Raw genomic sequence first — 27,159 nt, 5'->3', positions numbered from 1 at the left:
AGAATGGTGAACTTGACTTGGAGTGGTGAACACTCAATACAGGGTACTGATGATGTGTTGTTGAATTGTGCACCTGAACCTGTATAATTTTTTTAACCATGTCACCCCAATAAATAAGTAAAAAGAAAAAAAATAATTGCAGAATAGTGAGAGCATTGATTCCCAAATGCTGCTGCAAGGACTGTCACTGTGAACCGTGATGAAAATTTCTCAAATCCAAAAAAATAGGGACTGTTGGCAACTAGTCTCCCTTAGGAAAGAGCCATCCTTTGTTCTGTGAATATGTCTTTCTTATTTTTTTATTAAAATGCTCCTCCAGTTTTAGAGTTTTTTTAGTTTTTATTTCAGAGATAGAAAGTCAGAGAGAGGTATAGATAGGGACAGACAGACAGGAACGGAGAGAGATGAGAAGCATCAATCATTAGTTTTTCGTTGCGACACCTTAGTTGTTCATTGATTGCTTTCTCATATGTGCCTTGACCGTGGGCCTTCAGCAGAACCAGTAACCCCTTGCTCAAGCCACCGACCTTGGGTCCAAGCTGGTGAGCTTTGCTCAAACCAGATGAGCCCGTGCTCTAGCTGGCGACCTCGGCCTCTCAAACCTGGGTCCCCCACATCCCAGTCCGATGCTCTATCCACTGCGCCACCGCCTGGTCAGGCGCTCCTCTAGTTTTTTAATGAAAGGAACAGATTGTTGTTCCTCTCTCTCTCCTTTCCTCTCTCTGTAAAATCAATAAAGTAAAAAATATATATATTTAGAAAAAGAACAAAGCATGAATTTACCCAATTAAAAATAGAAAAAAAATCAGAAACAGTTCAGAAAAGCAAAGAAAGAATAAAATGAAAAAAAAGTTTATCGTAGTAAAAATGCAAATTAAAACAGCGTACTTTTTTTTGTCAGGAGTGCAGTGAAATCGGCACTTATACCCACTAATGGAAATGTGAAATAATATGATATTCTTGAGGGTCAGTTTGGCAGTGTTTTATTTCTTAAATTTTTATTGATTTTTTTTAAGTGAGAGTAAATAGACTCCTGCATGCACCCCCACACCCAGCAAAGAGGGAAAGAGAGAGAGAAGGAGTAATGGGAAAGGAAGCAAATGGTTGCTTCTCATGTGTGTCCTGACCAGGAATCGAACCCAGGACATCTACACGCTGGGCTGAGACTCTGTCCACTGAGCTAACCAGCCAGGGCCCAGCAGTAGGTTTTAAATTTCAATTATATGTAGAGTAGGTCCCTCCTTACCTGTAGTTTTGTTTTCCATGGTGTCAGTTACCAATAAGCTGGAGCCAATAAATATTAAATAGAAAATTCTAAAAATAATTTACAAGTTTAAAATTTTTTTTATTGATTTTAAAGTGAGAAGAGAGGGAAGTGGGGGAGGAGATAGAGAGACAGAAACATATGTTTCTGTATGTGCCCTGACCAGGGATTGAACCGGCAGCCTTTGGCTCCCAGGCTGACACTCAAACCAACAGAACTATCCAGCCAGGGCACAATTTACAAGTTATAAATACGTACCATTCTAATAGTGTGATGACCTATTGGGCCATTCTGCTCCATCCCACCCAGGACGTGAATCCCCCTTTGTCCAACATATCCATGCTGTATATACTACCTGCACTTTAATCACTTAGTAACTGTCTGGATTAGCACATCATTTGTCAGACAGACCACATTCACATAACTTTTATTATAATTGGTGTATTTTACTACTAGTTACTATGTACCTAATTTATAAATTACTGTGCCTGGAATTGCCAGGGCTTGGATATCAATCACTGATGAGTATGGGGGAAGAAAAAGGGAGACAGTGTAGAGTAGATGATGGGTTCGACCATCTAGACAGGAAATACAAGAGTAGATTGAGGAGGAGATGGGTTTAGGGTTTCATAAATAGCATCCCTTTTCCTCCCCTGAGTTCAGGAAAAGAAGACTGAAACATGACCTTTTTAAAGTAGAGCATTCCTATAGCAGAAAAGTTCCCTTAGGGAACAATAAGAATAAGGAATACAGTGGATGGGGTAATCAGAGATGTTTTCTAATGAGTATAAACTCTCAGTTCTGAGATTAATAAGGTCTGAGGATCTAATATATAGCAAGGTGACTATAGTTGACAACACTATTGTATGTACAATTAAAATTTGCTAAGAGTAGAACTTAAATGTTCTCACCACTCCCAGAATCATCATGTTGTATACTTTAATTAATCTTACGATTTTATTTGCCAATTTAATTTAATGAAACTGAGGGAGGAAATAATTGGAAATAGGAACCCCCTCACCATCTCTGAAAATGTATATTATTGACTGAACAAGTATTAGTCCTTGAGGTAGGTAAAAATAGAATCTCAATCCCAAAAATATTAGAACAATATACAAGTAAACCTTGGTACAAGGACCTCATTATGGTTATATCTTTATGTACTCTTTGGGAATAGCAAACTTAGCAATTCTATGGCAGAAAGATGAGTTCACAACTTGCTTTCAAGAAATTCCTAGAAATATGTTGTGGGTACCTGAATCATTTAGCAACCATTTATTAATCCCTACTTTGTTCAAAAAAGTGAGCTAGGACTGGGGTGTGATGCTGAATAAAACACAGATTATACCTCAGAGTTCCCAGGCTGGTAGTGAAAGCAGGTGACTAAATAATTACAGTGCAGTGAGCTAGAAGCTAATAGGGATATACGCACAATGCCATTAGAGTGGTTGTGCTGACAGACTCAGGTCAGGTTCTGGGAAAAGTAAGATTTAGATTATGTTGGAAGGAGAATAGGGATTTTACGGAATATCATTTGAAAGCATTAGGCCAAAGAAGGGGAAGTTTGTCCTTGGGTGGAATCTGGCCCTCATCTAGGTTTCTCCAGCGAACCTTCATCTAGCCATTACTACTGCAGCTCCAGGAAGAATTTCCCTCCTCATGAACTGCATGGCTTTTCCTCTCAGAACTTAACCTTTAGGGAAATATGTAATTAACAGCTTTCTTCTTTATTTTTAATATTTTTAAATTTATGTGAGAGAGAGAGCGGAAGGACGGGAGGAGCAGGAAGCATTAACTCATAGTTGCTTCTTGTATGTGCCTTGACCAGGCAAGCCCAGGGTTTTGAACAGGGACCTCAGCGTTCCAGGTCAACGCTTTATCCACTGCACCACCAGGGCCAGGTAACTTAGCTTTTTAATGGATAGTGATTATCGTTGCTGATATCCTGAAGCATAACTAAGCCTTAAGGTGTAAAAACAAGCAATTTAACTAAAATAATACCTCTGAGGTTGTCCTCCTTCCCCTCATTTTTTCCCTCTGATATTTTCCCTGTTTCAAAATACAGAATTAAAGTACATTTTAAAGTATACTTGTAATTGTTGTAAAGCATGGTAATTAATATTAAAGTGCTATATTTGCTGTTTCAACTTTTTAAAATAGATTAATTGAACCTACTGTGTTGTTATGAATCGATTTCTACATGTAATTGGTTTTCCATTATACAGACCCTCCACCCTACCTTCCTACCACAATACCACAGTAATGCTGTGATAGCAACTGTTATATTTGAATATTTTTTCGAATTGCAGCAATGCTAGGAAGTCTTTCTAGTTTATACAGCCTTTCCATGTCCAAAATTCCATACAAATAACCATAATATTTCACAAAGATCTATTTTTTTAATGAAAATATACACAAATGTAGTGGTGTTACTAAGAATAATAGAATGGATTTTTGATTCCTATAATCTTTTGGTCTGGACAATTTACTCCTTCCTTAGTTTTAAGCTTCCTTAGTTTTAAGGGGATACAGTCCCCTTTCAAGCCTGAATCTTGTCCCCAAAATTTTCCTAGAGAGAAGTTCAATTCTACAACATAAATTCGCAAAAGCATGATCTTAAGAAAATAATGAATTGGAGGGATGGTTACAAAAGAACTCTTCACACAATATATTAAAAGAATGTTTTTTATTTTTAGAGAAAGGGAGAGAGAGAGACAGGAAGGGAGAAAGATAAGATGCATCAGCTCATAGTTGCATCATGTTAGTTGTTCATTGATGGCTTTATATGTGCTTTGACCTGGGAGCTCAAGCAGAGCCAGCGACCTTGGGCTCAAGTCAGCTTTCTTAGGCTTCAAGCCAGTGATCATGGGATATCGATCTCGTGCTCAAGCCTGTGTCCCCATGCTCAAGCTGGGTGAGCCTGGGCTCAAGCTGTAGAGCTCGGGGTTTTGAACCTGGGACCTTAGCGTCCCGGGTCAATGCTCCTTCCACTGAGTCACCACTGGTCAGGCAACGAATGTGCTTTCTTTGGTACATTTCAAATGATTTGAGGTTTTCAGAACTACATCTTCTAGGTAAATAAAATGATCTTTTTTCCCATTTTGTCTGATCTAGATGACACTATCCTAATGCTGCACCTCAGAGCTCTTAGTTTGCTTGCCTCCATTATAATAGCAACACTTCAGGTTGTAGGACTGACCCCAGTCAGGAGAACAGGAGCTACCCTCACTGCAGACACATCACTACACTGCAGATCTTTCCCATCTCTAAAACGAAAAAGTGAATATGTCGCTTATTCTAAGTAAAAGAGAACATAATAAGGAAGATGACTTTACATCATTTACTTTATGAAAGGAAGACAATGATGAGGCCAATGATGAGTTTGAAGACGCCTATGAAATTATTCCAGCAGCCACAATAATGAATCTAACATCTTCCCTGGAAGAATGCACAACTGGGTTGTATTTATTTCTAAATAACAGATTCTCCGATGCAATAAATTTCATGGTCGAAAAACAGCATATACCATGCTCTAATTTATGGTATCCTTATGGTTGTCCAAGCCATCTTGACTTTCGAGCCACAGGATATAGAGATTAGGATGACTGCTGTAAAGGAAGCTTCGAAAACCTGTAACAGTTTCCGAACAAAAGAGAAGAAGACGAGTTTTCTCATTTAGTGAGTAAACAGGCAATGAAGGCTGTCAAAGAAGAGGAGTTGCATGCAGAAGTCTGCTATGCTGAGTGTTTGATCTTAAAATCCACTATAACATTTATACAAGAGGAGACTGTACTTGGTTTTCTTAAAAGTGGGGTCAACATTGGGTTAAGTTACCAAATATTCAAAGACTATCAATATATATTAGCACGAATACCTAACAACCAAAGCAAAACCTACAAACACCTGGTTGGAGGAATAAAATTTGGACTTGGAGCATTCAATTTGATGTTATCACTTGTGCCATCAAACATACCTAAATTCCACAATATTCTTGACTATTATGGTGATAGAGAGGTAGGCTTAACTTTACTTCACGAGAGTGCATCTGGATCACATATAAACAATGTTTTAAGTATTGATATTTTGACACTACTCTTCCATTACAATTATATCTGTATTACTTTTGGTATTGAAAATGGTCATCATTCTTCTATAGAAGACCTCTTCCTAATCTATCTCCAGAAATTTCCAAAGTGTGTCATACTTAAATTTTTTCAAGCACGTTTTAGTATGCTGAAAGGAAAGTTTGAAATTGCACAGTTACCATTAGAGGAGTGCATTTTTATTCAGAATGAATGGAAGCAGCTTAATCACCTCTGTTACTGGGAGCTCATGTGGTGCTACATTTTTGTGCATTGGAAGCAGGCTTACCACTATGCCGATCTGCTGTTTCAAAACAGCAGGTGGTCCAACGCAACGTATTTATACAGTAAAGCTATTCTGTTGGCCTTGCTTCCTTCTGGATTTGCTAAATCAGCAAGTGAGGACGTGAACTCTCTCTTCTTAAAAGTGGATAACCTGAGAATCAGAATTTTAGGAAATTTTGTGCCAGTAGAAAAGTTTGTTGCTGAGAAGGGTCAGCGCTATGGTTCTCCTACAGGCTGCTTTACAGCACAGCCCATTCTGGAATTCGTTTATGCCTGGAGTGGTTTCCAAGTCATGAGCAAAATACTACATCTTATTTCATACTGGCTTTCAATAATTGACAAAGGAGAAGACATTTTGTGAGAAAATCCAAATTAAGAGTATGGCACAGATGACTTAAATTTGCTAAATTTACTGAAAGGTCTATGTCTGAGATACTTAGGCAAATATTCAACAGCTGAGCAGTACTTTTTTTTTTATAAATAAATTTTTATTTTAATGGGGTGACATCAATAAATCAGGGTACATATATTCAAAGAAAACATGTCCAGGTTAACTTGTCATTCCATTCTGTTGCATACCCATCACCCAAAGTCAGATCATCCTCCTTCACCTTCTATCTAGTTTTCTTTGTGCCCCTCCCCACCTCCTGCCCCTCTCCCCCCTTCCCTCCCCTGCCCCCCCCTAAACCACCACACTCTTGTCCATGTCTCTTAGTCTAGTTTTTATGTCCCACCAATGTATGGAATCCTGCAGTTCTTGTTTTTTTCTGATTTACTTATTTCACTCCGTATAATGTTATCAGGATCCCACCATTTTGTTGTAAGTGGTCCGATGTCATCATTTCTTATGGCTGAGTAGTATACCATAGTGTATATTGCCACATCTTCTTTATCCAGTCCCCTATTTTATTTTTACAGTGATTAAAGCTTTTAAGCAAACTCTTGGCCAATACAGGAAGAATCCATAAAAGAGTAGTATCCTTAACATGTTCACCAAGTCCAAGTTGGCCCCAACACCATGCCAAATCCCTGAAAAATGCAACCCAACCCCTGAGCAGTACTTTAATTGTGTCATTCAAAAGGAGAAATTGTTAAAATATGACCACTATTTGGTGCCATACACTTACTATGAACTGGGAATTCTATACTATCTGAAAGGAGATTATGCCAATGCAATGAAAAACTTTGACAACATAAAAATCTACAGAGACTATTCCATGGAAGCCCGATTACAGTTTAGGGCTCACATAACTCTTGAACGAATAGCTAAAGAAAAGTAATTTAGACACAAAATATGCTTTTGTTTACTATGAGTAAAGTGTCTCCAGTCAGCAAGGTTAATTAACAGGTAGAAAAAATCATTTCTTTGTGGAAGAAATCTAAGAAGAGGCAGCTGCTAAGAATCTGGTAACAAGAAAGAAATTACCTTTCTCTCTTTCCTTCTCTATAAGTATAAAATTAAATGTCAGACTAGCAAATGGAATGATGTACATTTTTGAAAACGAAAAGGTAAATGATGCACATTATAAAAGATACTTTCATATAGTTATGAATTTATCCATCATGTTAGAGAACATTTTCAAAAACTCAAAAGATATTTTTAACATCTCATTATATATAATATATACTTCTTAAATAAAATAGGGAAAGTAGCTACACTAGGAATCCCAGTGCCCTGTAAATGTTTTTATTTAATTAGTAAAAGAAAGAAAAAAGAGTTTAAGGTCTTCCTGACATTTCAAAACAATGATGAGCTGAGAGCCTAGACTCAATGGTTTCCAATGATGCTCAGTAATTGTTATTGGCGTTTTATACCAGAGAAGATTATTTTCCTCCTGTGTGCTTAGAAGTATATTTTACCTTTTTCATTAGGAAGTCCAAATATGTGGCTATAATTTACAGCAGGATAGAATAGAAAGATGCGGCTCCTCCACACACGCACACGCACACACGCACTAACCCTTTGAAGATAATTGAGGAGGCCAGGAGGATAAATGCACTGGGTAAAAAAAAAAAGTCAAGATTGAGGCCCTTAAAGGGAGAGTTTAGTTACCACCAGCCCTCCCTTTAGCTGCTGTCCCTAGGTATAATTCCTATTAAGACCAGCTCTTCAATATAATTAAACCCTTGCATCTATCCTGTGTTATGGTAAACGGGCTAATCTGAGAGTCAATTGCATGGGCTCGGTATTGTTTTACCCTCTTCGGGATAAAATTAGTCCCTGGTTTTCAGACCATTAAGTCTGGCTGAGTGTATCTTCTGTGCTGTCACCTGTGAAAAAAGACACTGCCAGGAAAGCTTGCTTTGCTAAAACACATGAGTGAAACACATTATCTTAGTGCTTTGGGTGTCCAAACAACCCACTGGAGCCCATCCTGGGGCTACTAGTTCAGATATAGAAATGCTTAGGTTGAAAAACATGTTCCTTATTAGTTAAAAATAGACTTTTAGGTGCACAGATATACTTTAGTTATAATATATTCACCATTATTTAATAATGCTGGTACTGTATAGTAGTTAGGAGGGCAGGTTCTGGCCTGATTGCCTGGATTTACATCCTAGCTCTGTCACTAAATAGCTGTGTGGTCCTGGGCCTCTGTACCTCAGTTTCCTTAGCTATCAGTTGAGATAATTAATAATAGTTCTTATCTCATGGTTTTCCTGTGATTAAGACTGAGTTTATATAGATTTATTATCCCTATTACTAGTAAGAATAACACATTGTTGTTCAGTGAAGAGGACTTAAATTACTTTCTTGGAAAAAGCAAAGGTTCCTTTGTTACCACTTTGCCAATCTAAAACTTGATTGATACTGTAACTTGCTTTTTCTGTTCTTAGCTTATCTTGGTAACTTATGAAATAAGTAACTCTCTGTTTAATTTATGACTTTGTGCTTTGCCCCAGTTTCTAACAATGAAGAGTGAAGTTATTAATTAAACAAGTATCTGTTGAGTGCCTACTATATGCAGGCGCTGAGCTGTGTACTGAGGATATAAAAAGAAAGCATGGTCTCTCTTCTGAGGACTTTATTAGGGAGAAAAGTTAGAAAAAGGTTTTGTTATGGGTTTAAACACTTAAAGAAATTGCTTAAACAGAAAGTCATTTATTTGTCCCAAACAAAAAAGTATCTGAACGTAGGTAGTTCAGGTCTGGTCTGGCTCTTTTTATCTCATATTTTTCTGCTTGGCATACAGGCCTTCCATGCGTGTTTCCTCACGGTGGAAAAGGCTGCGGCACCTCCAGGCCTCATGCTCAAGCCAGGCAGGCTGGGACAGAAATGGTTAAGGCACCAAAAAGGCCTTCTCTTTATTAGGAGGCATTGCTTTTTTATTTCAGAAAACACAGCCTTCCTAGGAATGTCCATTATATCTCATTGGTCAGAAATATTTGTGTGGCCACTTCTGCCCACAAAGGAAGCTGAGACTGTGTTTTAGCTGTCATCCCTCATTAATTAGGAGGTTATGGGAAAGGACTGTTAAATGAACCAACCTGAAGTTACTGCCCCCTAAACCCATATGTAAGTAACAATAAGCTACAAAAGAGTATCAGAGGGGCACAGTTGAAAAGGAGGCAAGGCAACAGTGAGATCAAGGGACACCTGGGAAAGACTCTATGGGGATCTAACAGGACATCTTGTGATTACATTTCCTTTGTGAAGGTGCTTCTCACAGTCCAGGTTCTGGCCTTTAATGGGCCCAAGAGTTGACTAGACACATTGAAGCTGTTTTTCACCAGTCAAAGTCACAAGAGATTAAGGTATAATTTACTCTGCTAACTTATTTATTTATAGCAGGAATTATTCCAGAGTTGCAAATTCAACTTCCTATAGGGATCAGGCAAGCAATATAAACATTAAAGAACCAAGTATAAAACAATAGTGCCTGACCTGTGGTGGCGCAGTGGATAAAGCATCAACCTGGAGCACTGAGGTTGCCAGTTTGAAACCCTGGGCTTGCCTGGTCAAGGCACATATGGGAGTTGATGCTTCCTGCTCCTCCCCCTTATCTCTCTCTCTCTCTCTCTCTCTCTCTCTCTCTCTCTCTCTCTTCTCTCACCTCTAAAAATCAGTAAATAAAATATATTTTAAAAAAAACAATAAAAGTGGTGAAAACTAGTTGTGAAGAAAAGAGAGCAAATCTATCTAAAGACTTACAAATTATAAAGAAATTTAACAATATACAGATATTAAATCTACCTGCAAGTACTGATATCACCTTTGGCCCCTAGTTTGTGACTTCTGATCGATTCCTTTGTATTGACTGGGAAATGCACATGTTTCTGTCTTGAGAACCATCTCTCTTGATAAACAGTGTTCCTAGAAAACCAGGGCAGAGTCACAGGCAGCACGGTGAGCATGGAATCAGAATATAAAGAGACAGATAGTTTAAGGAATATCTATTCCTGGCCAGGGTGAGACACAATGAAGCATTCATTCCTCACAATGTGGGAACCTCTCTGCAAAGTCCCCGTCTTCCAGATTCAGGATCTCTGAGAAATATCTCCCAAACATCTGCTTGCTTACCTTTCTTCTTTTGTGCCTTCTGCTGCCAACCCTGGGCTACTGAATGTCGTAGGGGTCAATATAACTAAGTTTTCATCTACTAAGCTTTTATCCCATTCCAGCCCCGCTTCGAGAAACTGCAACCTGATCACTTAGTTTAGAACTTTCAGTCATCCCCATATTCTTTGGTTACCCATAGTATAGATGGTCTCTTTGTGCAAATGAATCACAGATCCAATCCCATCCATTTTATTTAATGTTTCGGGTTAGTTTAGGGTTATTTAGAAGAGTTGGGTTTAGGGTTAGTTTATAAGAGCTTGGAGGTGGTACCTCAGTGTTGTTTCCTGTGCCATAAACACAGATAAAGTGCTATTGAAACTTTTTATTCTATGGAGAAATTTTTTATTTATTTCATTTTTATGGGAGACAGAGTGACAGAGAGAGGGACAGATAGGGACAGACAGACAGGAAGAGAGAGAGATGAGAAACATCAGTTCTTCGTAACAGAACCTTAGTTATTCATTGACTGCTTTTTCATATGTGCCTTGATTGAGCCAGTGACCCCTTGCTCAAACTAGCAACCTTGGGCTTCAATCCAGCAACCTTTGGGCTGAAATCAGCAACCTTTGGGCTCAAGCCAGCAACCATAGGGTCATGTCTATGATCCATGTTCAACTCAGCAACCCCTGTGCTAAATCTAGATGAGCCTGCGCTCAAGCGGGCGACTTAAGGGTTTCAAAATTGGGTTCTCTGCCTGCCAGGCCAATGCTCTATCCACTATGCCACTGTCTGGTCAGGCTATGGAGAAATGGTCTTATTTAAAATAGTAAATATAATAACTATTTGAAGGCCCAACATCCTGGAAAAATGAAAAGGAAAACAGGGTGTTATGAATAAAGAAAAGAACAAAAAGATTTCTAGGCCTGACATGCGGTGGCACAGTGGATAAAGTGTCAACCTGGAATGCTGAGTTCACTGGTTCGAAACCCTGGACTTGCAGGGTCAAGACACACATGGGAGTTGTTGCTTCCTGTCCCTCCTTCTCCTCTCTCTCTCCTTTCTAAAAATGAATAAATAAAGTCTTTAAAAAGAAAAAAGATTTCTAGCCCTGGCCAGTTAATTCATTTGGTTAGAGCAGTGGTTCTCAAAGTGTGCGCCAGGGCACACAGTTGCGCCCTAGAAGATTTCCAGGTGCGCCCTATGGTATTCTAGAGAAATATGTGCCTGTTGGGGACTAAAAAACCAACAGGGTTTTTGGAGTTTAGATTTTTGGGGGACAGAGGTGTGGGGAATTGGATGTAAGCTGACAGTCTGCCCAACCCCCCACCTCACTTGCCTGATTAGGTTGCAAAAGGCTGTTAAGCTATGGTGCTTAATTGTTTACACTACCCCCCATGTTCCCCGGAAAGACTGTAGGCAAGTTCCTTCTATCCTTTGTTTGGTGTAAAGTTAAGATGATATGTATGGTGAGGGTTTTCTGCACTCAACACAATTAAGAGTAAAAAGAGAGGAATTCTTCAATGTATTGATGAGGAAATGAGAGTTTGCCTTTCAAATATATGCCCAAACATTGAAGAAATCGCTAGGACACATCAGGCTCATGTTCTCATAAACACAAGAATAAACTTAACACATTCGCACCTGGACAGGCCAAATTAACAAAATCTTACTAAGAATGTGTCTATATATATATATAAATAGATAACTTTTTGTCATTCTTTTTTTTTTAATCCCTCTTTTTTACAAATTCTAAAAAGTATAACTCTAAAAATGTAACATAAAAATGTTTTTTAATGTCAGAATAAATTTAATTTTGTCATAGTATTTATTTTGTTTAATTACCATAAAAGCACACTTGGACTTTATATTTTTTTCTTTAATATTTGACTTAATTATTATAACATATTTCTCAGCAATTTGTATATACTGTGCCTACAATTATTTGTAGGATTTTAAATGTGCCCCTACTTCAAGAAGTTTGAGAATCACTCGGTTAGAGCATGGTCCCAAAACACCAAGATTCGACCCCTGGTCAGGGCACATATGGAAAATGACCAGTGAATGCACAACTTATTGGAACAACAAGTGAATGCTCTCTCTCCGCCCCACTTTATTCTACCAATAAATAAAAATTTTAAAAAAATTTCTGTGAAGACCTAGTGTCAAAGTTCTTCTCAACATGCCCTTTCCCCAATCAATCATTAAATCATGTTGATTTCTACTCTAATATATTTGTTGAATCTACTTCATTATTTCTTTTTCATTTCCACTGCTACCAACTTAGGCTAGGACTTTATTATTTCCTGTCTGGACTACTGCAGTAGTTTTTAGGAAATCAATAGCAGACATAATTTTGTGTTCCAAGACAATTCCAGGGGAAAATAAAAATAGTTAACCTCACTTTATTATATTTTCAGATCAAAATAAAATTATGTAAAATCTATATTCTTTTTTTAAGTTGACTTTTTGAGAGGGAAAGAGAGAGAGAAACATCAATTTGTTATTACATTTATTTTTGAAAGGTTTTTGTCAGGATCATTACAAACTCAGGAGAGTACACAGAAGGTCTTACAATGTGTTTCTCTCCTTTTTTAAAATTAACCAGGTAATAAGGAAATAGGAATCTTAGTTAAGACCAAAGAGGAAAGAAAAATTATTGGACCTTGCTGGAAGTGAAGGATTGAGACTGCTCTCAGGATCTGAAAGCAAGTTCACCCAGAGCCAGAGCAGCTCCAGCACTGCAGCAGGTGCTAAGAATATTCCCTCCAATGCCCCACCTTAACGAGACTCACCACTCAGGACCTCAGTATTCCTTCTCTTTGTACCTCATCCTCATTGCTGACTAGTATTCTACTGTAGGAATACATGAGTTTGTTTATTCATCCACCAGCTGACAATGACCAAGGCTGCTTCTAGTTTTGGCGATAGTGAATAAAGCTGCTATGAATTTTACAAATTTTTTGTTAAAATATGTTTTCTTTTCCCTTGGGTAAATATCTAGGAGTAAGATTGCTGGTCATACGTAAATTTCTTTTTACTTTCACTTTTTATGTTTATTTTTAAAAATTGAATTTAGAGGGAGAGGAAGAGAGAAAGTGAGAGAGAGAGACAGAAAATCAATCCATTCCGCAATGTGCCCTGACTAGGGATAAAAAAGGTCAGGTTCAAGGTCATGGTATAATGTTCACATTCATGTTCAGATTGCAGCTACAGCTGTGGCTGCAGCTCAGACATTGGTTCTTACATTTATGTGATATCTAATTAAGGGTCAGTCAGTTTTACTTTGTGGGGGAGGATTTTTTAGGAGTGTTATTTCTAACTGAAATCAATGTAGAACTACTGTCCCTTTATTCTCTCCTTTAATAACCTAATACTCCTGCTAAGGAAACTGTTCTTCACAGATTCATTGACCCTCTTATTTCTTTTTTTCCACTTCTATTTGAACTCCAAAGCTGTCTTTGATGTTCATTTTAATGTTTCCAGAAAACTAACGGTTCAGAGTCAGTTAAAGTTCATGGTCACATCAGGTTTACGGTCAGGATCAGGTCACAGTCACGTTCCCAGTCACGTTCCATTCACGGTCAGGTTAATGTTCATTGCATTTCCGGCTGCAGCTCAGGTTTTGTAAACCTTCCTTAGTGTTCACATTTGCAGGAACTCAAAATTTACCACCTTGTACCATTTTTCAGGATCATAGCTCAGAAAAAATTCTGGACCTGCCAGGAGCCAACAAAGTACCAGAAACCTGTGGTGGGAACGAGTCTTTTGCACTTTTTCACTTAGGGGTGGGGTGTTTATAGCGAGTATTTGACTAGGTGGAATTTATCCAAACCCGGTGCTTTTCTTCCCAGCTTCTGCACCTCCCCTATGGCTGTACCGAGAGCACATCCCAAAGGGGCCGGCACCCTAATGGCCTTACACAGGCCAAACAATATCTTTGTTCTGTTGCTCTTCTCCAAGGTACTTTCAACTCACATTTCCAGAGCTTTAAGGTTTACTAGGGTTCATGTGGTTTGAATCCGTGGCAAAAGTGAAATTCCACTTCCATCAAGCACCTGGCACGGGTATTTTCCCCTTAAATATATATTTTTTTCGTTTTAGCCTGGCCCATGGTGGTGCAGTGGAGGATTGGACCTGTAACACCGGGGTCACTGGTTCAAAACTCTGGACTTGCCAGGTAAAGACACACAGCACAGGCGAGTAATGAACAACTAAAGTGAAGCAACTCTTGAGTTGATACTTCTCGTTCCTCCCTCTCCTCTCTATAAAATCAATACAATATTTAAAAATAAATTTTCTTGTAAATGTCCTCTGTGGCAGTGGAGAGAAGTGGCTTCAGAGAACAAGAAGGCTTATTGTTATTACACAAAAATCTCAGCCTGACCAGGCGGTGGCGCAGTGGATGGAGTGCCAGGATTGGGATGTGGAGGACCCACGTTCCAGATGCCCAAGTCTCCAGATTGAGCGCGGGCTCATCTGGTTTAAGCAAAAAGCTCACCAGCTTGGACCCAAGGTCGCTGGCTTGAGCAAAGAGTCACTCGGTCTGCGGTAACCCCCCCCTCCTCCCATCAACGCACATATGAGAAATCAATCAATGAACAACTAAGGAACCACTAGGAAGAATTGATGTTTCTCATCTCTCTCCCTTCCAGTATGTCTGTCCCTATGTATTCCTCTCTCTAACTCTGTCTCTGCCACACACACACACACACACACAGAGAGAGAGAGAGAGAGAGAGAGAGAGAGAGAGAGAGAGAGAGAGAGAGAGAGAGAGAGAGAGAGAGAGAAAAGAAAAGAAAAAGTCTCAGCCCCTGCCCACAACCTGCAGCCCGCCTTTAACTCTCCAGAACCCGCCATTCTCTAGGTTTTGCTAAGCCCAGGACTACAAAACAGTGACTTCTGGGGTGAGGAAGTGACGTCACGACGCAAAGCATGCTGGACCCAGTCCGCTCCGCTCAAGAAAAGACGCCTTCCTTCCCAACGTAGTTCCTGGGAGCTGCTTGCTGTTTTAACTGGTGTTTTGCTCGTTTATAAGGATTAAACGTTAAGTTCCATCTTGTTTGATTACGACCCAAAAAGTACGATGCTCCTGCAGGCTAGATCAAGAAATGTGAGCTCTAGATCCTTAGCTGCTACCTCGTTATGCGTCATCCAGAGGAGATTGTGACAAATCCGGAGGTCGGGCCCCTTTCTGGAGGATGCCTCGGAAACCGCCAAAGAGCGGGACGGTGGATATCCGAGTTAACCTTTTCAGTTTGGGGCTAAAAGTGCTGTGGAGTGAGGTCATTTGGTCGAAGGAGAGCAGAGTTTAAGGGTTTGAGCATCTGCAGACCGGAGTTCAAAGCCAGCGTGACGGCTATCGGGAACGGGATTGGGGGTGGAGGAGGAGTGCCGGATGAGTTACCGCAGACGGGGCCCCGCGGGAATGCGGTGGGCCCTTCCTATTCCTCCTTTCAGAAGGAATAGGAAATACTGTATTAACTAGTTTTCCGATATGGAACTTGAGGCAAGTCACAGATATTCTTTACCTCTAGGGTGGAGATTAGGGGTAAGACATTTGCTTGGGTGCAACGTATATAATTAACCCGAACTGGTGGTGGTCTTAGATCTAGCCAGATGGCAGCTATGAATGAATGGATGAAGAAAGGTCCTTTAGAATGGCAAGATTACACTTACAAGGAGGTCAGAGTGACAGCGAGTGAGAAGGAGTATAAAGGATGGGTTTTAACCACGGACCCAGTCTCTGCCAGGTGAGTATGGATCCTGCTTCCCTGAAATCATGACACCCTATTGTGCTGCCTGTATATTATAGCCAAACTCAGAAAGCGATAACGAAAGGCTAATTATTCCTTTGTAAGAATTTTATTGCCTTTGAATGTATGTACGGCTTTAACTATGGATTGCCTCGTCAAACCAGCCAGGTTGGTAGACATGAGATATTTCCTACTATATTTTGTTGGGAAATTTCAAACATATACAAGTGAAAAGAGAATGGTATAACACACACTAACCTTACGCCCCCACATATTTTAAAGCCATACGCAGGCATATAATTTTGTTCATAAATACTTCACTATATCTCTTAGTAGATAGGGACTCTAAATTAATGTAAGCTCAATATTATAACACCTAAAAACAGTAATAATAATTTTAATATTAGCTAAATCCTAGTCTGAGTTCAGATTCACCTGGCTGTCTCTTTTTATATTGATTCATCCATTTGGTTGATATGTCTCTTAAGTATCTTAATCTATAATTCTGCATTTTCCCTTTTTAATTTTCTGTGTTCCTCATTTATTCAAAGAACAGCAATTTGATAGAATTGAATACGTTCTGGATTGAGCTTCTTGCAGTTTCATGTAGCTTAACATGTTCTTTTATCCTATATTTCCTATAAACTAGTTTTCAGATGTCAAGGTTTAATTGGGGTCAGACTTACCTTTTGCAAGACTACTTTTAAGGTGGTAATACATATACACACACACTTTTTATTTTGGGATGGTTTTGGATTACAGAAAAATTGTAAACAAGGTACAGAGAATACCCATGTACCCAGTTCCCCCTAATGTTAGCATCTTACATAGGCATAGTGCATTTGTGAAAACTAAAATTTATGTTAACTAAACTGTAATCATTTCTATTTTACTAGTTTTTCCATTAATGAACTTGTTTTGTTTTGGGGGGTTTTTTTGGTTCCAGGATCCAATCTGGGATGCCACATTACATTCAATCATGTCTCCTTAAGTCTCCTCCAATCTTTGACAGTTTTTTAATCTTATCTTGTTTTTCATGACCTTGACTTATTTGAAGAGAACTGGTGAGGAATTTTATAGACCGTCTCTCAATTTGTGTGTGTGTGTGTGTGTGTGATCTCATTAGTAGACTTGGTTTTGGGGAAGAGTACTATAGAAGTGAAATTCCCTTCACATCACATCATATATCATATTTTATTTAGAATTTTTACATTTGTGTTTGTGTGTGAGATTCATTTATAGTTTTATTTTTTAATTCTGACCTCTGCTTTTGGTATCAAGGTTATATCAGCCTCATTAAACATGTTAAGGCATAGTCCCCTTTAATAGTCTCTAGAAGAATTTGGTTAGATTAGAAATGTTTGATGCTTGAAAGTTTTATAGAATTTTCTGGTAAGGTTGCTTAGGTCTTTTTTCTCCCTTCCATGGGAAGTTTTTAAACTAGTTATTAAGTTTTTATGTAAAGATCATAGGATTATTTATACTCTTTCTTTTTTTTTTTTCGTCATTAGAAGAAACATTTTCCAGGGTTTTCTAAGTTCAAAATTATTTGCATAAATTTGTTCTTAATATTTTATACTTCCTTATTTCTAATTTTATTTGTATGTGTCTTGGGTTACTTTTTTCAAAAGTAATCTTGCTGAGTTTTGTGAATTTTTTTCAAAGAATCAACTTTTGGCTTTGATCCTTTTATTGACTCTTTTTTCTATTTTATTAATTTTGTTCTTTGTAATTTTTCTTTGGTCCAGTTTGAAGGGGAGTTAATTGGGTTGTTTTTTTAACTCTGAAATTAAAATGTGTACCCTCTTTTCCTTTTTTTCAAATTTTTATTTATTGATTTTAGAGAGAGGAAAGAGAGAGAGAGAGATAGAAACGCCAACTTGTCGTTTCACTTATTTATTCATTCATTGGTTAATTCTTTTATATACCCTGACTGGGGATCAAGCCAGACTTTAGTATATCAGGATGATAGTCGAGCCAGCTGAGAAACACAGCCAGGACCTTTCTTCTTTTCTTTTTATTTATTTTTTATTTTTTTAATTTTATTTATTCATTTTTAGAGAGGAGAGAGACAGAGAGGGAGAGAGAGGAGAGAGAGACAGAGAGAGAAGGGGGGGAGGAGCTGGAAGCATCAACTCTCATATGTGCCTTGACCAGGCAAGCCCAGGGTTTCGAACCGGCGACCTCAGCATTTCCAGGTCAACGCTTTATCCACTGCGCCACCACAGGTCAGAGCCCTTTCTTCTTTTCAATACACATTTAAGTCACTCATAACTCTTTAATCCTTTTACTGACTCCCACAATGACTCCCTCATTTCATTGCTTCATCCATAGTTTTATGGACCTTCTTACATAGATTTATGGACCTTTAAGTTTTTCTTTTGCAAATATGCTCTGAACTTACTTTTTCTCCAAAGTATTGTCCTTGTGAACTTCCTTGAAGATGGCAGCATGCATGTGACCGGAATTATGGGACATGCTGTGCAGACGGTTGAAATTGTGAATGAAGAGGACCATAGGGTGAAAGAGAAGCTGATGCATTTGTTCACATCTGGAGACTGCAAGGCATACAACCTTGAGGACTTGGAAAAGAAAAAGAACAGCCCAAAGAAATGGCTCGAGAAGAACTACATCCCTGTCACTGAACAGGGAGATTCACCAAGGACACTCTGTGTGGCAGGGGTCCTGACTATAGAGCCACCATATGGTCCAGAAGATTGCAGTAGTTCTAATGAAATTATTCTATCCCGTGTTCAGGATCTTATTCAAGGACATCTTGCGGCTTCCCAATGAGAGGCTAAGAACCATGGATGCACTGAAATAAGACTTACTTTTTTGTCCTTCATAAAATGTTTTGAATGTTAATGTCATCATATTTTAGGATTATAAAGGCACACAGATGTGTGTGTGTGAGTTTTAATTCGTTGTTTTGGTAAAATCAAAGTTGTGGATTATGAGTGCTAATCACTAAGTGAACTCTGGCAAGGATAGCATCACATGCAACCAGATTAGCACAGGGACATCAGAATTCTAAGTCTTTTTTTGATGGGGCCATGGCTCTGTTTCTGTTAGGCAGAAAATGTGTTTGTTAAAAAATACATGTTACATTTGATATAAAATGTATTAAGTCCCTGGCACTAAAATTGTGTGTGTGTGTGTGTGTGTGTGTGTGTGTGTGTGTGTGTGTGTGTGTGTTTAATAATGAAACTTGGTTGAAAGTTGAAAGTTTTGATTATTGGTAAAAATCTTTTTTTTTCTTGGTGACAGAGACAGAGTCAGAAAGTGGGACAGATAGGGACAGACAGACAGGAAGGGAGATGAGAATCATCAATTCTTTGTTGCGGCACCTTAGTTTCTCATTGCTTTCTCATCTGTGCCTTGACTGGAGGGCTATAGCAGACTGAGTGACCCTTGCTTGAGCCAGCGTCCTTGGGCTCAAGCTGATGAGCGTTGCTCAAACCAGGTTGCTTGTGCTCAAGCTAGTGACCTCGGGGTCTCAAACCTGAGTCCTCCACATCCCAGTCTAATGCTCTATCCACTGCACCACTGCCTGGTTAGGCGGTAAAAATCTTAACATGTAAGGCTTATAATTCACAACGCCTTTAAAGTGAGAATGAGGTGATATTTCTGAGGAGAAAGGTAAATGTGACAGGCATTCTGCCCCTGAACTTACTTCAGTTTCTTTGCCTGGTGCTGTCAGCCCAGGCTTCTGACTGAGGTGCTCTCTGCCTGTAGTCCCTATTCCCAGGTTAGGCTTCACAGGGGGTGCAGGAATTGTGCTTCGCTGCACCTGTCCCGTGGAAGCCAGTCAGGCCCAGCACTCCATAAGGAGGTTTCTGGCCTAGAAAGGCTCCTCAGGCTGTTAGTTGGGATTACTTTTCATGGGCATGCCTAGAATGACCACATAGTCATACTAGATTAGAACTCCCAAGGCCCTGACTCCCTAGGATAGGGGTTAACAAAATTTAGTCCCTTGGAGACAAATGTAGTCTGCTACCTGTGTTAAAGTTTTTATGGAATACACCTACCAGTTTACATTTTATGTGCCATAATGGCAGAGTTGAGTGTTACAACAGAAATTATACGGCTTATATTTAAGAAGAATAGGACCCTTTACAGGAAGTCCTTCCCTCACAACTTTAAAATTCCATGATACTATAAATGAAATTTAGTGCACATCCTTTCTCCCCGTGACCCTGGATGTCTTCTGAAAGTAAATAGGGGAAGGGAAATAAAACTAAATTTAGCATGGAAAAGACGGTGACATTCTGAGGAGGCCTCGAGAGTGAACTGTGTAGGAAACTGCTCAGCCTCAGTGGGGCTCAGTCCCTCAGTGGGGCTCAGTCCTTGGCCCAGGCACAGTGTAAGTGTATTTGCTGTCTGGCTAATGAGCTGGAGACAGATTGAACAATGTGCGTGCTGAAGAGGCTAAGTGGTCTGGCTCTGCCGTAGAATCCTGCCTGCTTAGGGAGTTGTCCCGCTCCTTCCTCAGCTAAGATTCTCCCCCAGGAGTTAGCTCAACTGTTTCAGATCCCTCCTCTGGTTCCAGATGCCCAGGGAAGATTCCTCCCAGAGCTGCCTCTGCTCCCTGCCAGCTGGAGGCAGTAGCTGGGCAGTCTTTGAACACATTGGGTATCAAGGATACCTTTTTCTAAAGTTTTAAAATTTATTATGTTAACATGGTTTCAAGTGTCCCACGCAATGTAACACCCCCACCCAACCCCTACACGCATACACATTGAGCCCCCATGCCCCATTCAGAGTCTCTATTGCCGTTTCACCTCCTTTGCCCCAAGGATACCTTTCAAAACAAAGGTTGTTAGATTTTCACTGAGTTCTTTTTGGTCCCTTTGGAGCAAAGTTTCCAACCTTTGCCCTGATTTCTCGCTATCTCATTGTCTGATTTCCTAAATCTCTCCACCTGTCCCTAGACGTTATAGCAAAATAGGTTTTTCTATGAATTAAGTTTTTAAAAAGCTATTATTTTTATTTATTTTGGTGAGCAAGCAAGAGAGAGACAGGAAGTGGGGGAGAGAGAGACAGGAAGAGAGAAGCATCAGCTCGTAGTTACAGCACGTTATTGTTCATTGATTGCTTCTCATACATGCTTTGACGCAGGGGCTCCAGCCGAACCAGTGACTTGGACTCAAGCCAGGAACCTTGGGTTTCAAGCTAACCTTTGGGCTTATGCTGGTGAGCCTGTGCTCAAGCTGGATGAGCCCACATTCAAGCTGGCAACCTTGGGTTTCGAACCTGAGACCTCAGTGTCCCATGTCGATGCTCTATCCACTGCACCACCACTGGTCAGACAAGTTTAAAAAAATATATTAATGAAAGATTTAAAACGGCCCTGGCCAGTTGGCTCAGCAGTAAAGCGTTGGCTGGGCGTGTGGAAGTCTCAGGTTCAATTTCAGGTTAGGGCACACAGGAGAAGCGACCATCTGCTTCTCCCCCACCCCATCTCTCTCTCTCCCTCCTGCAGCCATGGCTCGAATGGTTCAAGCAAAGTTGGCACCGGGCACTGAGGATGGTGCCATGGCCTTGCTTCAGGTGCTAATATAGCTCAGTTGCTGAGCAACAGAGCAGCAGCCCAGATAGGCAGAGCATCGCCTGGTAGTGGGCGTGTTCGATGGATCCCAGTTGGTCGGTGCACATACCGGAGTCTGTCTGTGCCTCCCTGCCTCTCAATTAAAAAAAAAAAGATTTAAAACATTCACATTCATTTTATTTGATGAGAGCTGGTGGAAATTTCATGATGCCTTGAAGCAGACTCTAGAATGCTAGAGTCAGGAGTAAGGATTACTATAATTCATGCTTACATTTTAGAATAAATCAGCAGTCAAGGACTATGGTTTAATATACTTAATTGCTTCTACTACCAAATACAATGCATTTTTTAAAACCACTTATTTTGTGGTATAAAAAACTGTACATATTAAATGTATACAATTTAATAGGTTGGAGATACATCTGTGAAACCATCACCACAATTTATGCCATAGCAATCCTTCATCTCCGTAAGTTTTCTTCTGCCTCTTTTATTATTATTATAAAGTTGGATTTTATTGTTCAAACGAAATTAAATCTTTTTTAAAATCTTTTCTTTATTTTTAATATTTTATTTATTGTCCTTTGTGATGTTGACATTTTTGAATACAGGCCAGTTATTTTGTGGAGTCACCCTCAGTTTGGCTTGTCTGGTTTGTTTTGTTTGTTTTATGATTCAGTTCAGTATGCATTGGAGATGATAGTGTGCTCCTCTTGTATATCATCTCAGGGGCACATGATATTAATTGTCCCATTTCTGGTGATGTTAACTGTGATCACTTAGTTAAGGTGGTGTCTCAGGTTTCTCCAGTGTGAAGTTACTATTTTTCTTTTAGTAATTAAAGGTATCTTCATACATATTTTAAAAATGAGCTTTATTGAGGTATTATTCACATATAAAGTTTATCCACTTTAGACATATATAACTCAGTGATTTTAGTAAATTTAGAGTTTTGCAGCCATCACGACTTTTCATCATCCTATAATATCCCTTATCCCATTTGTAGTCAATTCCCATTCCCACCCTTAGTCCCAGGCTAATCTACTTTCTGTATCTATGGATTTGATTTTTCTGTACATTTCATGTAAGTAGAATCATACAGATGTGTCTGGCTTCTTTCACTTAGTATAATGTTTTTGAAGTTCATGTTGTAGCATGTATCAGCGGTTCCTACTTCTCTCCCCTTCTCTTTCTCTCCCCCTTCTCTAAGAGTGACTGAAAATTAATAAAAAAATTAAAAAATGAATTTATTGATTTTAGAGAGAGGCAGGGAGAGAGAAACATTGATTTACTGTTCCACCTATGCATTTATCATTGGTTGATTCTTGTATGTGTCCTGACCAGGGATGGAACCTGCAACTTTGGTGTATTAGAATGATGCTCTAACTACCTGAGCTACCCGGCAAGGGCCACCTTTTATTTTATTTTTATTTATTTATTTTTCTTAAAGGTCACATATTATATGATTCCCTTTATTTATATTTTTATGTTTTTTGTTTTTTTTTACACAGAAGAGAGAGGGATAGATAGGGACAGACAGACAGGAATGAAAAGAGATGAGAAGCATCAATCATCAGTTTTTCGTTGTGACACCTTAGTTGTTCATTGATTGCTTTCTCATACATACCTTGACCATGGGCCTTCAGCAGACTAAGTAACCCCTTGCTCAAGCCAGAGACTTCGGGTTCAAGCTGGTGGGCTTTTGCTCAAACCAGATGAGCCTGCGCTCAAACTGGCGACCTTGGGGTCTCGAACCTGGGTCCTTGGCATCCCAGTCCTACGCTCTATCCACTGCACCACCACCTGGTCAGTCGCCTTTTATTTTCTTAATTATGTTTTTAAAAAATTTATTTATTGATAAACATTGATCTGTTCCTGTATGTGCCCTGACTGGGAATTAAACCCACAATCTTTTCATATTGGGACAGTGCTAACCAACTGAGCATCTCTCTGTCTAGGGCTTAATTATGTTTTTGAACTATGTAAGTTTAAAAAATGGGCATATTACAATTTACCAAAAACATTTTTTTATAGCTCATATGTTCAGTGCCATAGCTAAGAACTCATTGCCCAACCCTAGGTCACAAAGATTTTTTTTTTTTTTTTTTTTTTTTTTAACAGGAAGAAGGAGAGAGTCAGAGGGATAGATAGGGACAGACAGGAACGGAGAGAGATGAGAAGCATCAATCATCAGTTTTTCGTTGCAATACCTCAGTTGTTCATTGATTGCTTTCTCATATGTGCCTTGACTGCGGGCCTTCAGCAGACCCAGTAACCCCTTGCTCAAGCCAGCAACCTTGGGTCCAAGCTGGTTGTTGAAATCCATGGGAGTCCGAAAAGACCAGAGTAACAGGCTTTATTGAAAGGAACAAAGGAACCCTGCTGGGCACTTCTCAGGGGGAGAAGGGTGCCAGTTACAGACTAGAGGTGAGTTATATAGTGTTTGGGAGAGCCTGAGGGGATACTGAGGCAAAAGTCCTGGTATGTCCGGAATGCTCCTCCTTGGGGGGCTTCGAGCATGTGGGTGTTGAATCAAAAGTCCTGGTATGTTCGGCTTGTCAGGTTTTTGGAATTCCTCTGTCTCAGGGGCAATACTCCAGTAAGGGTGAAGTCTGACAGATAAGCCGAACATCAAGAGGGCAGTTTGGAATACACATATCTATCACTGGTGAGCTTTTTGCTCAAGCCAGATGAGCCCGCACTCAAGCTGGCAACCTGGGTCCTCCATATCCCAGTCTGATGCTCCATCCACTGCGCCACCGCCTGGTCAGGCAAAGATTTTGTTTTCTTTTAAAAGTTTTAATTAACCCTTAATGGCTTGGCCTTTGGTGGCGCAGTGGATGGAGTGTTGACTTGGAATGCTGAGGTCACCTGTTTGAAACCCTGGGCTTGCCTGGTCAAGGCACATATGAGATTGATGCTTCCTGCTCCTCCCCCCTCTCGTCTCTCTAAAATGAATAAATAAGAAAAAATTTAACTTTTAAACTTAGGTTTATGTTCTATTTTGAGGTAATTTTTGTGTATGGTATGAAGTAAGGGCCTTAATTCATCTTTTTGCATGAGGATATGGAATTAATCCAGTACCATTTGTTGAAAAGACTTTCTTCATTGAACTGTCTGGCACTTTTGTTTAATGTCAGTTGATAATAATTTAAGAGTCTCTTTCTGGGCTTATAGTTGTGTTCTATTGCTCTATATATCTGTCCTTGTGTTAGCAACAAGTTGTATTGATTACTATAGCTTTAAACTGCAGGGGTCTCAAACTCGCTGCCCGCGGGCCACATGCGGCCTGCCCACCAATTTTGTGCGGCCCACAGACTGGCCTGCAGACTAATCAAACTTCGTGGATTAGTCTGCGGGCCGCACAAAATTGGTGGGCAGGCCGCATGTGGCCCGCGGGCCGCGAGTTTGAGACCCCTGCTTTAAAGTAAAATTTTATATCTATGCATGTAAGACTTCCAACTTTGATCTTTTAAAAGATTGTTTGATATTCTGGCTCCTTGGCAGTTTTATATAGATTTTGGATGAGGTTGTCAATTTCTGGAAAAAAATGCCTGTGGGATTTTGATAGGGATTGTGTTGAATCTGATCAACTGCAAGAAAGGTGTCACCTTAATATTGAGTCTTCCATGAACTAGGATGTCTCTTCATTTATTTATATCTTTAATTTTCTTAAAACAATGTTTTATAGTTTTTAATGTATAAGTCTTATATATCTTTTGTTCTTTTGTTAAATTTATTCCTAGGCATTTTTTGTGCCATTGTGAGTGGAATTGTCTTCTTAATTTTATCTTTGAATTACTGATTGGTAGTATACAGAAATAGTTGATATTTATATATTGATCTTGTGTCCCACAGCCATGCTGAACTCATTTCTCATAAACAGTTTTGAGTTCCTCTTCCTTTACTTTACATTGCCCAAGTACTTTTTTTTTTTTTTTTTTTTTTGTATTTTTCTGAAGCTGGAAATGGGGAGAGACAGTCAGACAGACTCCCGCATGCGCCCGACCGGGATCCACCCGGCACGCCCACCAGGGGCGACACTCTGCCCACCAGGGGGACCAGAGCCACTCTAGCGCCTGGGGCAGAGCCAAGGAGCCATCCCCAGCGCCTGGGCCATCTTTGCTCCAATGGAGCCTTGGCTGCGGGAGGGGAAGAGAGAGACAGAGAGGAAGGGGGGGTGGAGAAGCAAAAGGGCGCTTCTCCTATATGCCCTGGCTGGGAATCGAACCCGGGTCCGCCACACGCCAGGCCAACGCTCTACCGCTAAGCCTACCGGCCAGGGCTGCCCAAGTACATTTTGAAGAGGGAGTAGGTCATACATTTATTCCTTACAGCCTCTTCTTCAGTGATATGCAAAAGTTACTCACAGGTTTATGGAAGCCCTTCTAATTGTGGAACAAGATGAGAGTCTTAAAAAGCAGAATTAAAAGACTTGATCAAAACCATCAACACCTTTTCTTTTAATTTCAACATATAGTCATCCAGCCTTTTTAGAGCCTTCACAGGCTCCTGAAAGGGGATATTATTTTCCTGAATGATTAAATAAAGTAAACTTTTTCTATTATCATCTTTTTCTTGTGTCCCTATTTATCTTTGTATCTTGAGTTCATAACACAACTGGCACATAGAACTTGTTTAAAGTAAGTTGTTTATATTGATATTATTGCATAAATGTGAAAGGAATTTCTGCAGTCCCAATATAGGTCTCAAACTGGACATGTAGCACACATTAGTTATAAACTGGACAAATGGCCTCCTGTTAACTAATCAGATTGCATGCTTCAATTAATCCAGCCTTAGCCATTCTTTTTTTTTTCTGAAGCTGGAAACGGGGAGAGACAGTCAGACAGACTCCCGCATGCGCCCGACCAGGATCCACCTGGCACGCCCACCAGGGGCAAGGCTCTGCCCACCAGGGGGCGATGCTCTGCCCCTCCTGGGCGTCGCTCTGCCGCGACCAGAGCCACTCTAGTGCCCGGGGCAGAGGCCAAGGAGCCATCCCCAGAGCCCGGGCCATCCTTGCTCCAATGGAGCCTTGGCTGTGGGAGGGGAAAGAGAGACAGAGAGGAAGGAGGAGGGGGGGTGGAGAAGCAAATGGGCGCCTTTCCTATGTGCCCTGGCCGGGAATTGAACCCGGGTCCCCCGCATGCCAGGCCGACGTTCTACCGCTGAGCCAACCGGCCACCTTAGCCATTCTTACTGTAGATAAGGATGGTATAAAGATTTGTGGGCTAGAAATAATGGGGACAGCTGGAGCTTAAATAGGACAGTGCACAGGAGAATTTCAGACACAGAAGGGTGTTTTGTGCTGGGTCGATATCAGTGGATTAGTTTCCTCTTTAAATGGGATAGTCCCTTGGTGACAATTGTATAGCACAGCCCCTGATTTGTAGACACCTGTCTTCTAAAGAACATAACACGTCTTTGATATTCAATCTGGTAATCTTACTAATAATGAAATCTTAAAACAGATTTTTTTGCAGTTCAAACTATAGGGTTAATAAGCCTAGAAATTATAGTTCCTAATGAGGCTTCATGTTTATTTTTCAACATTTTATAGTCATATACCCTTAGAATTATATACTTCCAACCACCCCCTTTTAACCTTATTTGTGTTTTAGTATATTGGCCAAAGTCTTCTAGGTTGGACTCTGTTAAGATAACACAAAGATAAGGTAAGGGTGTATGTGTTTTTTAAACATATTAATGTGGACCTAAGTGTG

The 27,159-nt window shown here is 39.9% G+C and overlaps 2 protein-coding genes and 1 pseudogene across 4 annotated transcripts in view; 2 read left to right on the top strand and 1 right to left on the bottom strand.

Annotated features, from left to right (window-relative positions):
- SRSF7 (serine and arginine rich splicing factor 7) overlaps nucleotides 1-27,159 on the bottom strand; it is an 87,861-nt gene that overhangs the window by 14,209 nt on the left and 46,493 nt on the right. The window lies entirely within an intron of this gene.
- On the top strand, nucleotides 4,550-6,911 carry LOC136397939 (tetratricopeptide repeat protein 39B-like; annotated as a pseudogene).
- LOC136400972 (gem-associated protein 6-like) lies at nucleotides 15,098-18,959 on the top strand. Of its 3 annotated transcripts, none has more exons than XM_066378451.1 (3): nucleotides 15,098-15,175; nucleotides 15,739-15,882; nucleotides 18,303-18,959. In XM_066378451.1, the coding sequence occupies exons 2-3, from the start codon at nucleotides 15,749-15,751 to the stop codon at nucleotides 18,676-18,678; spliced, it is 510 nt and encodes a 169-aa protein (XP_066234548.1). In that variant the 5' UTR covers nucleotides 15,098-15,175; nucleotides 15,739-15,748; the 3' UTR covers nucleotides 18,679-18,959. The 3 variants fall into 3 exon arrangements, with proteins under 3 accessions (XP_066234548.1, XP_066234547.1, XP_066234546.1); XM_066378450.1 differs by having other exon boundaries at nucleotides 15,098-15,210; XM_066378449.1 differs by having other exon boundaries at nucleotides 15,098-15,360.

The sequence above is a fragment of the Saccopteryx leptura genome, chromosome 3 (assembly GCF_036850995.1).
Source record: "Saccopteryx leptura isolate mSacLep1 chromosome 3, mSacLep1_pri_phased_curated, whole genome shotgun sequence".
Taxonomy (NCBI): Eukaryota; Metazoa; Chordata; class Mammalia; order Chiroptera; family Emballonuridae; genus Saccopteryx; species Saccopteryx leptura.
Note: the sequence above shows the minus strand (reverse complement) of the source record. Positions and strands in the feature narration are given on the sequence as shown.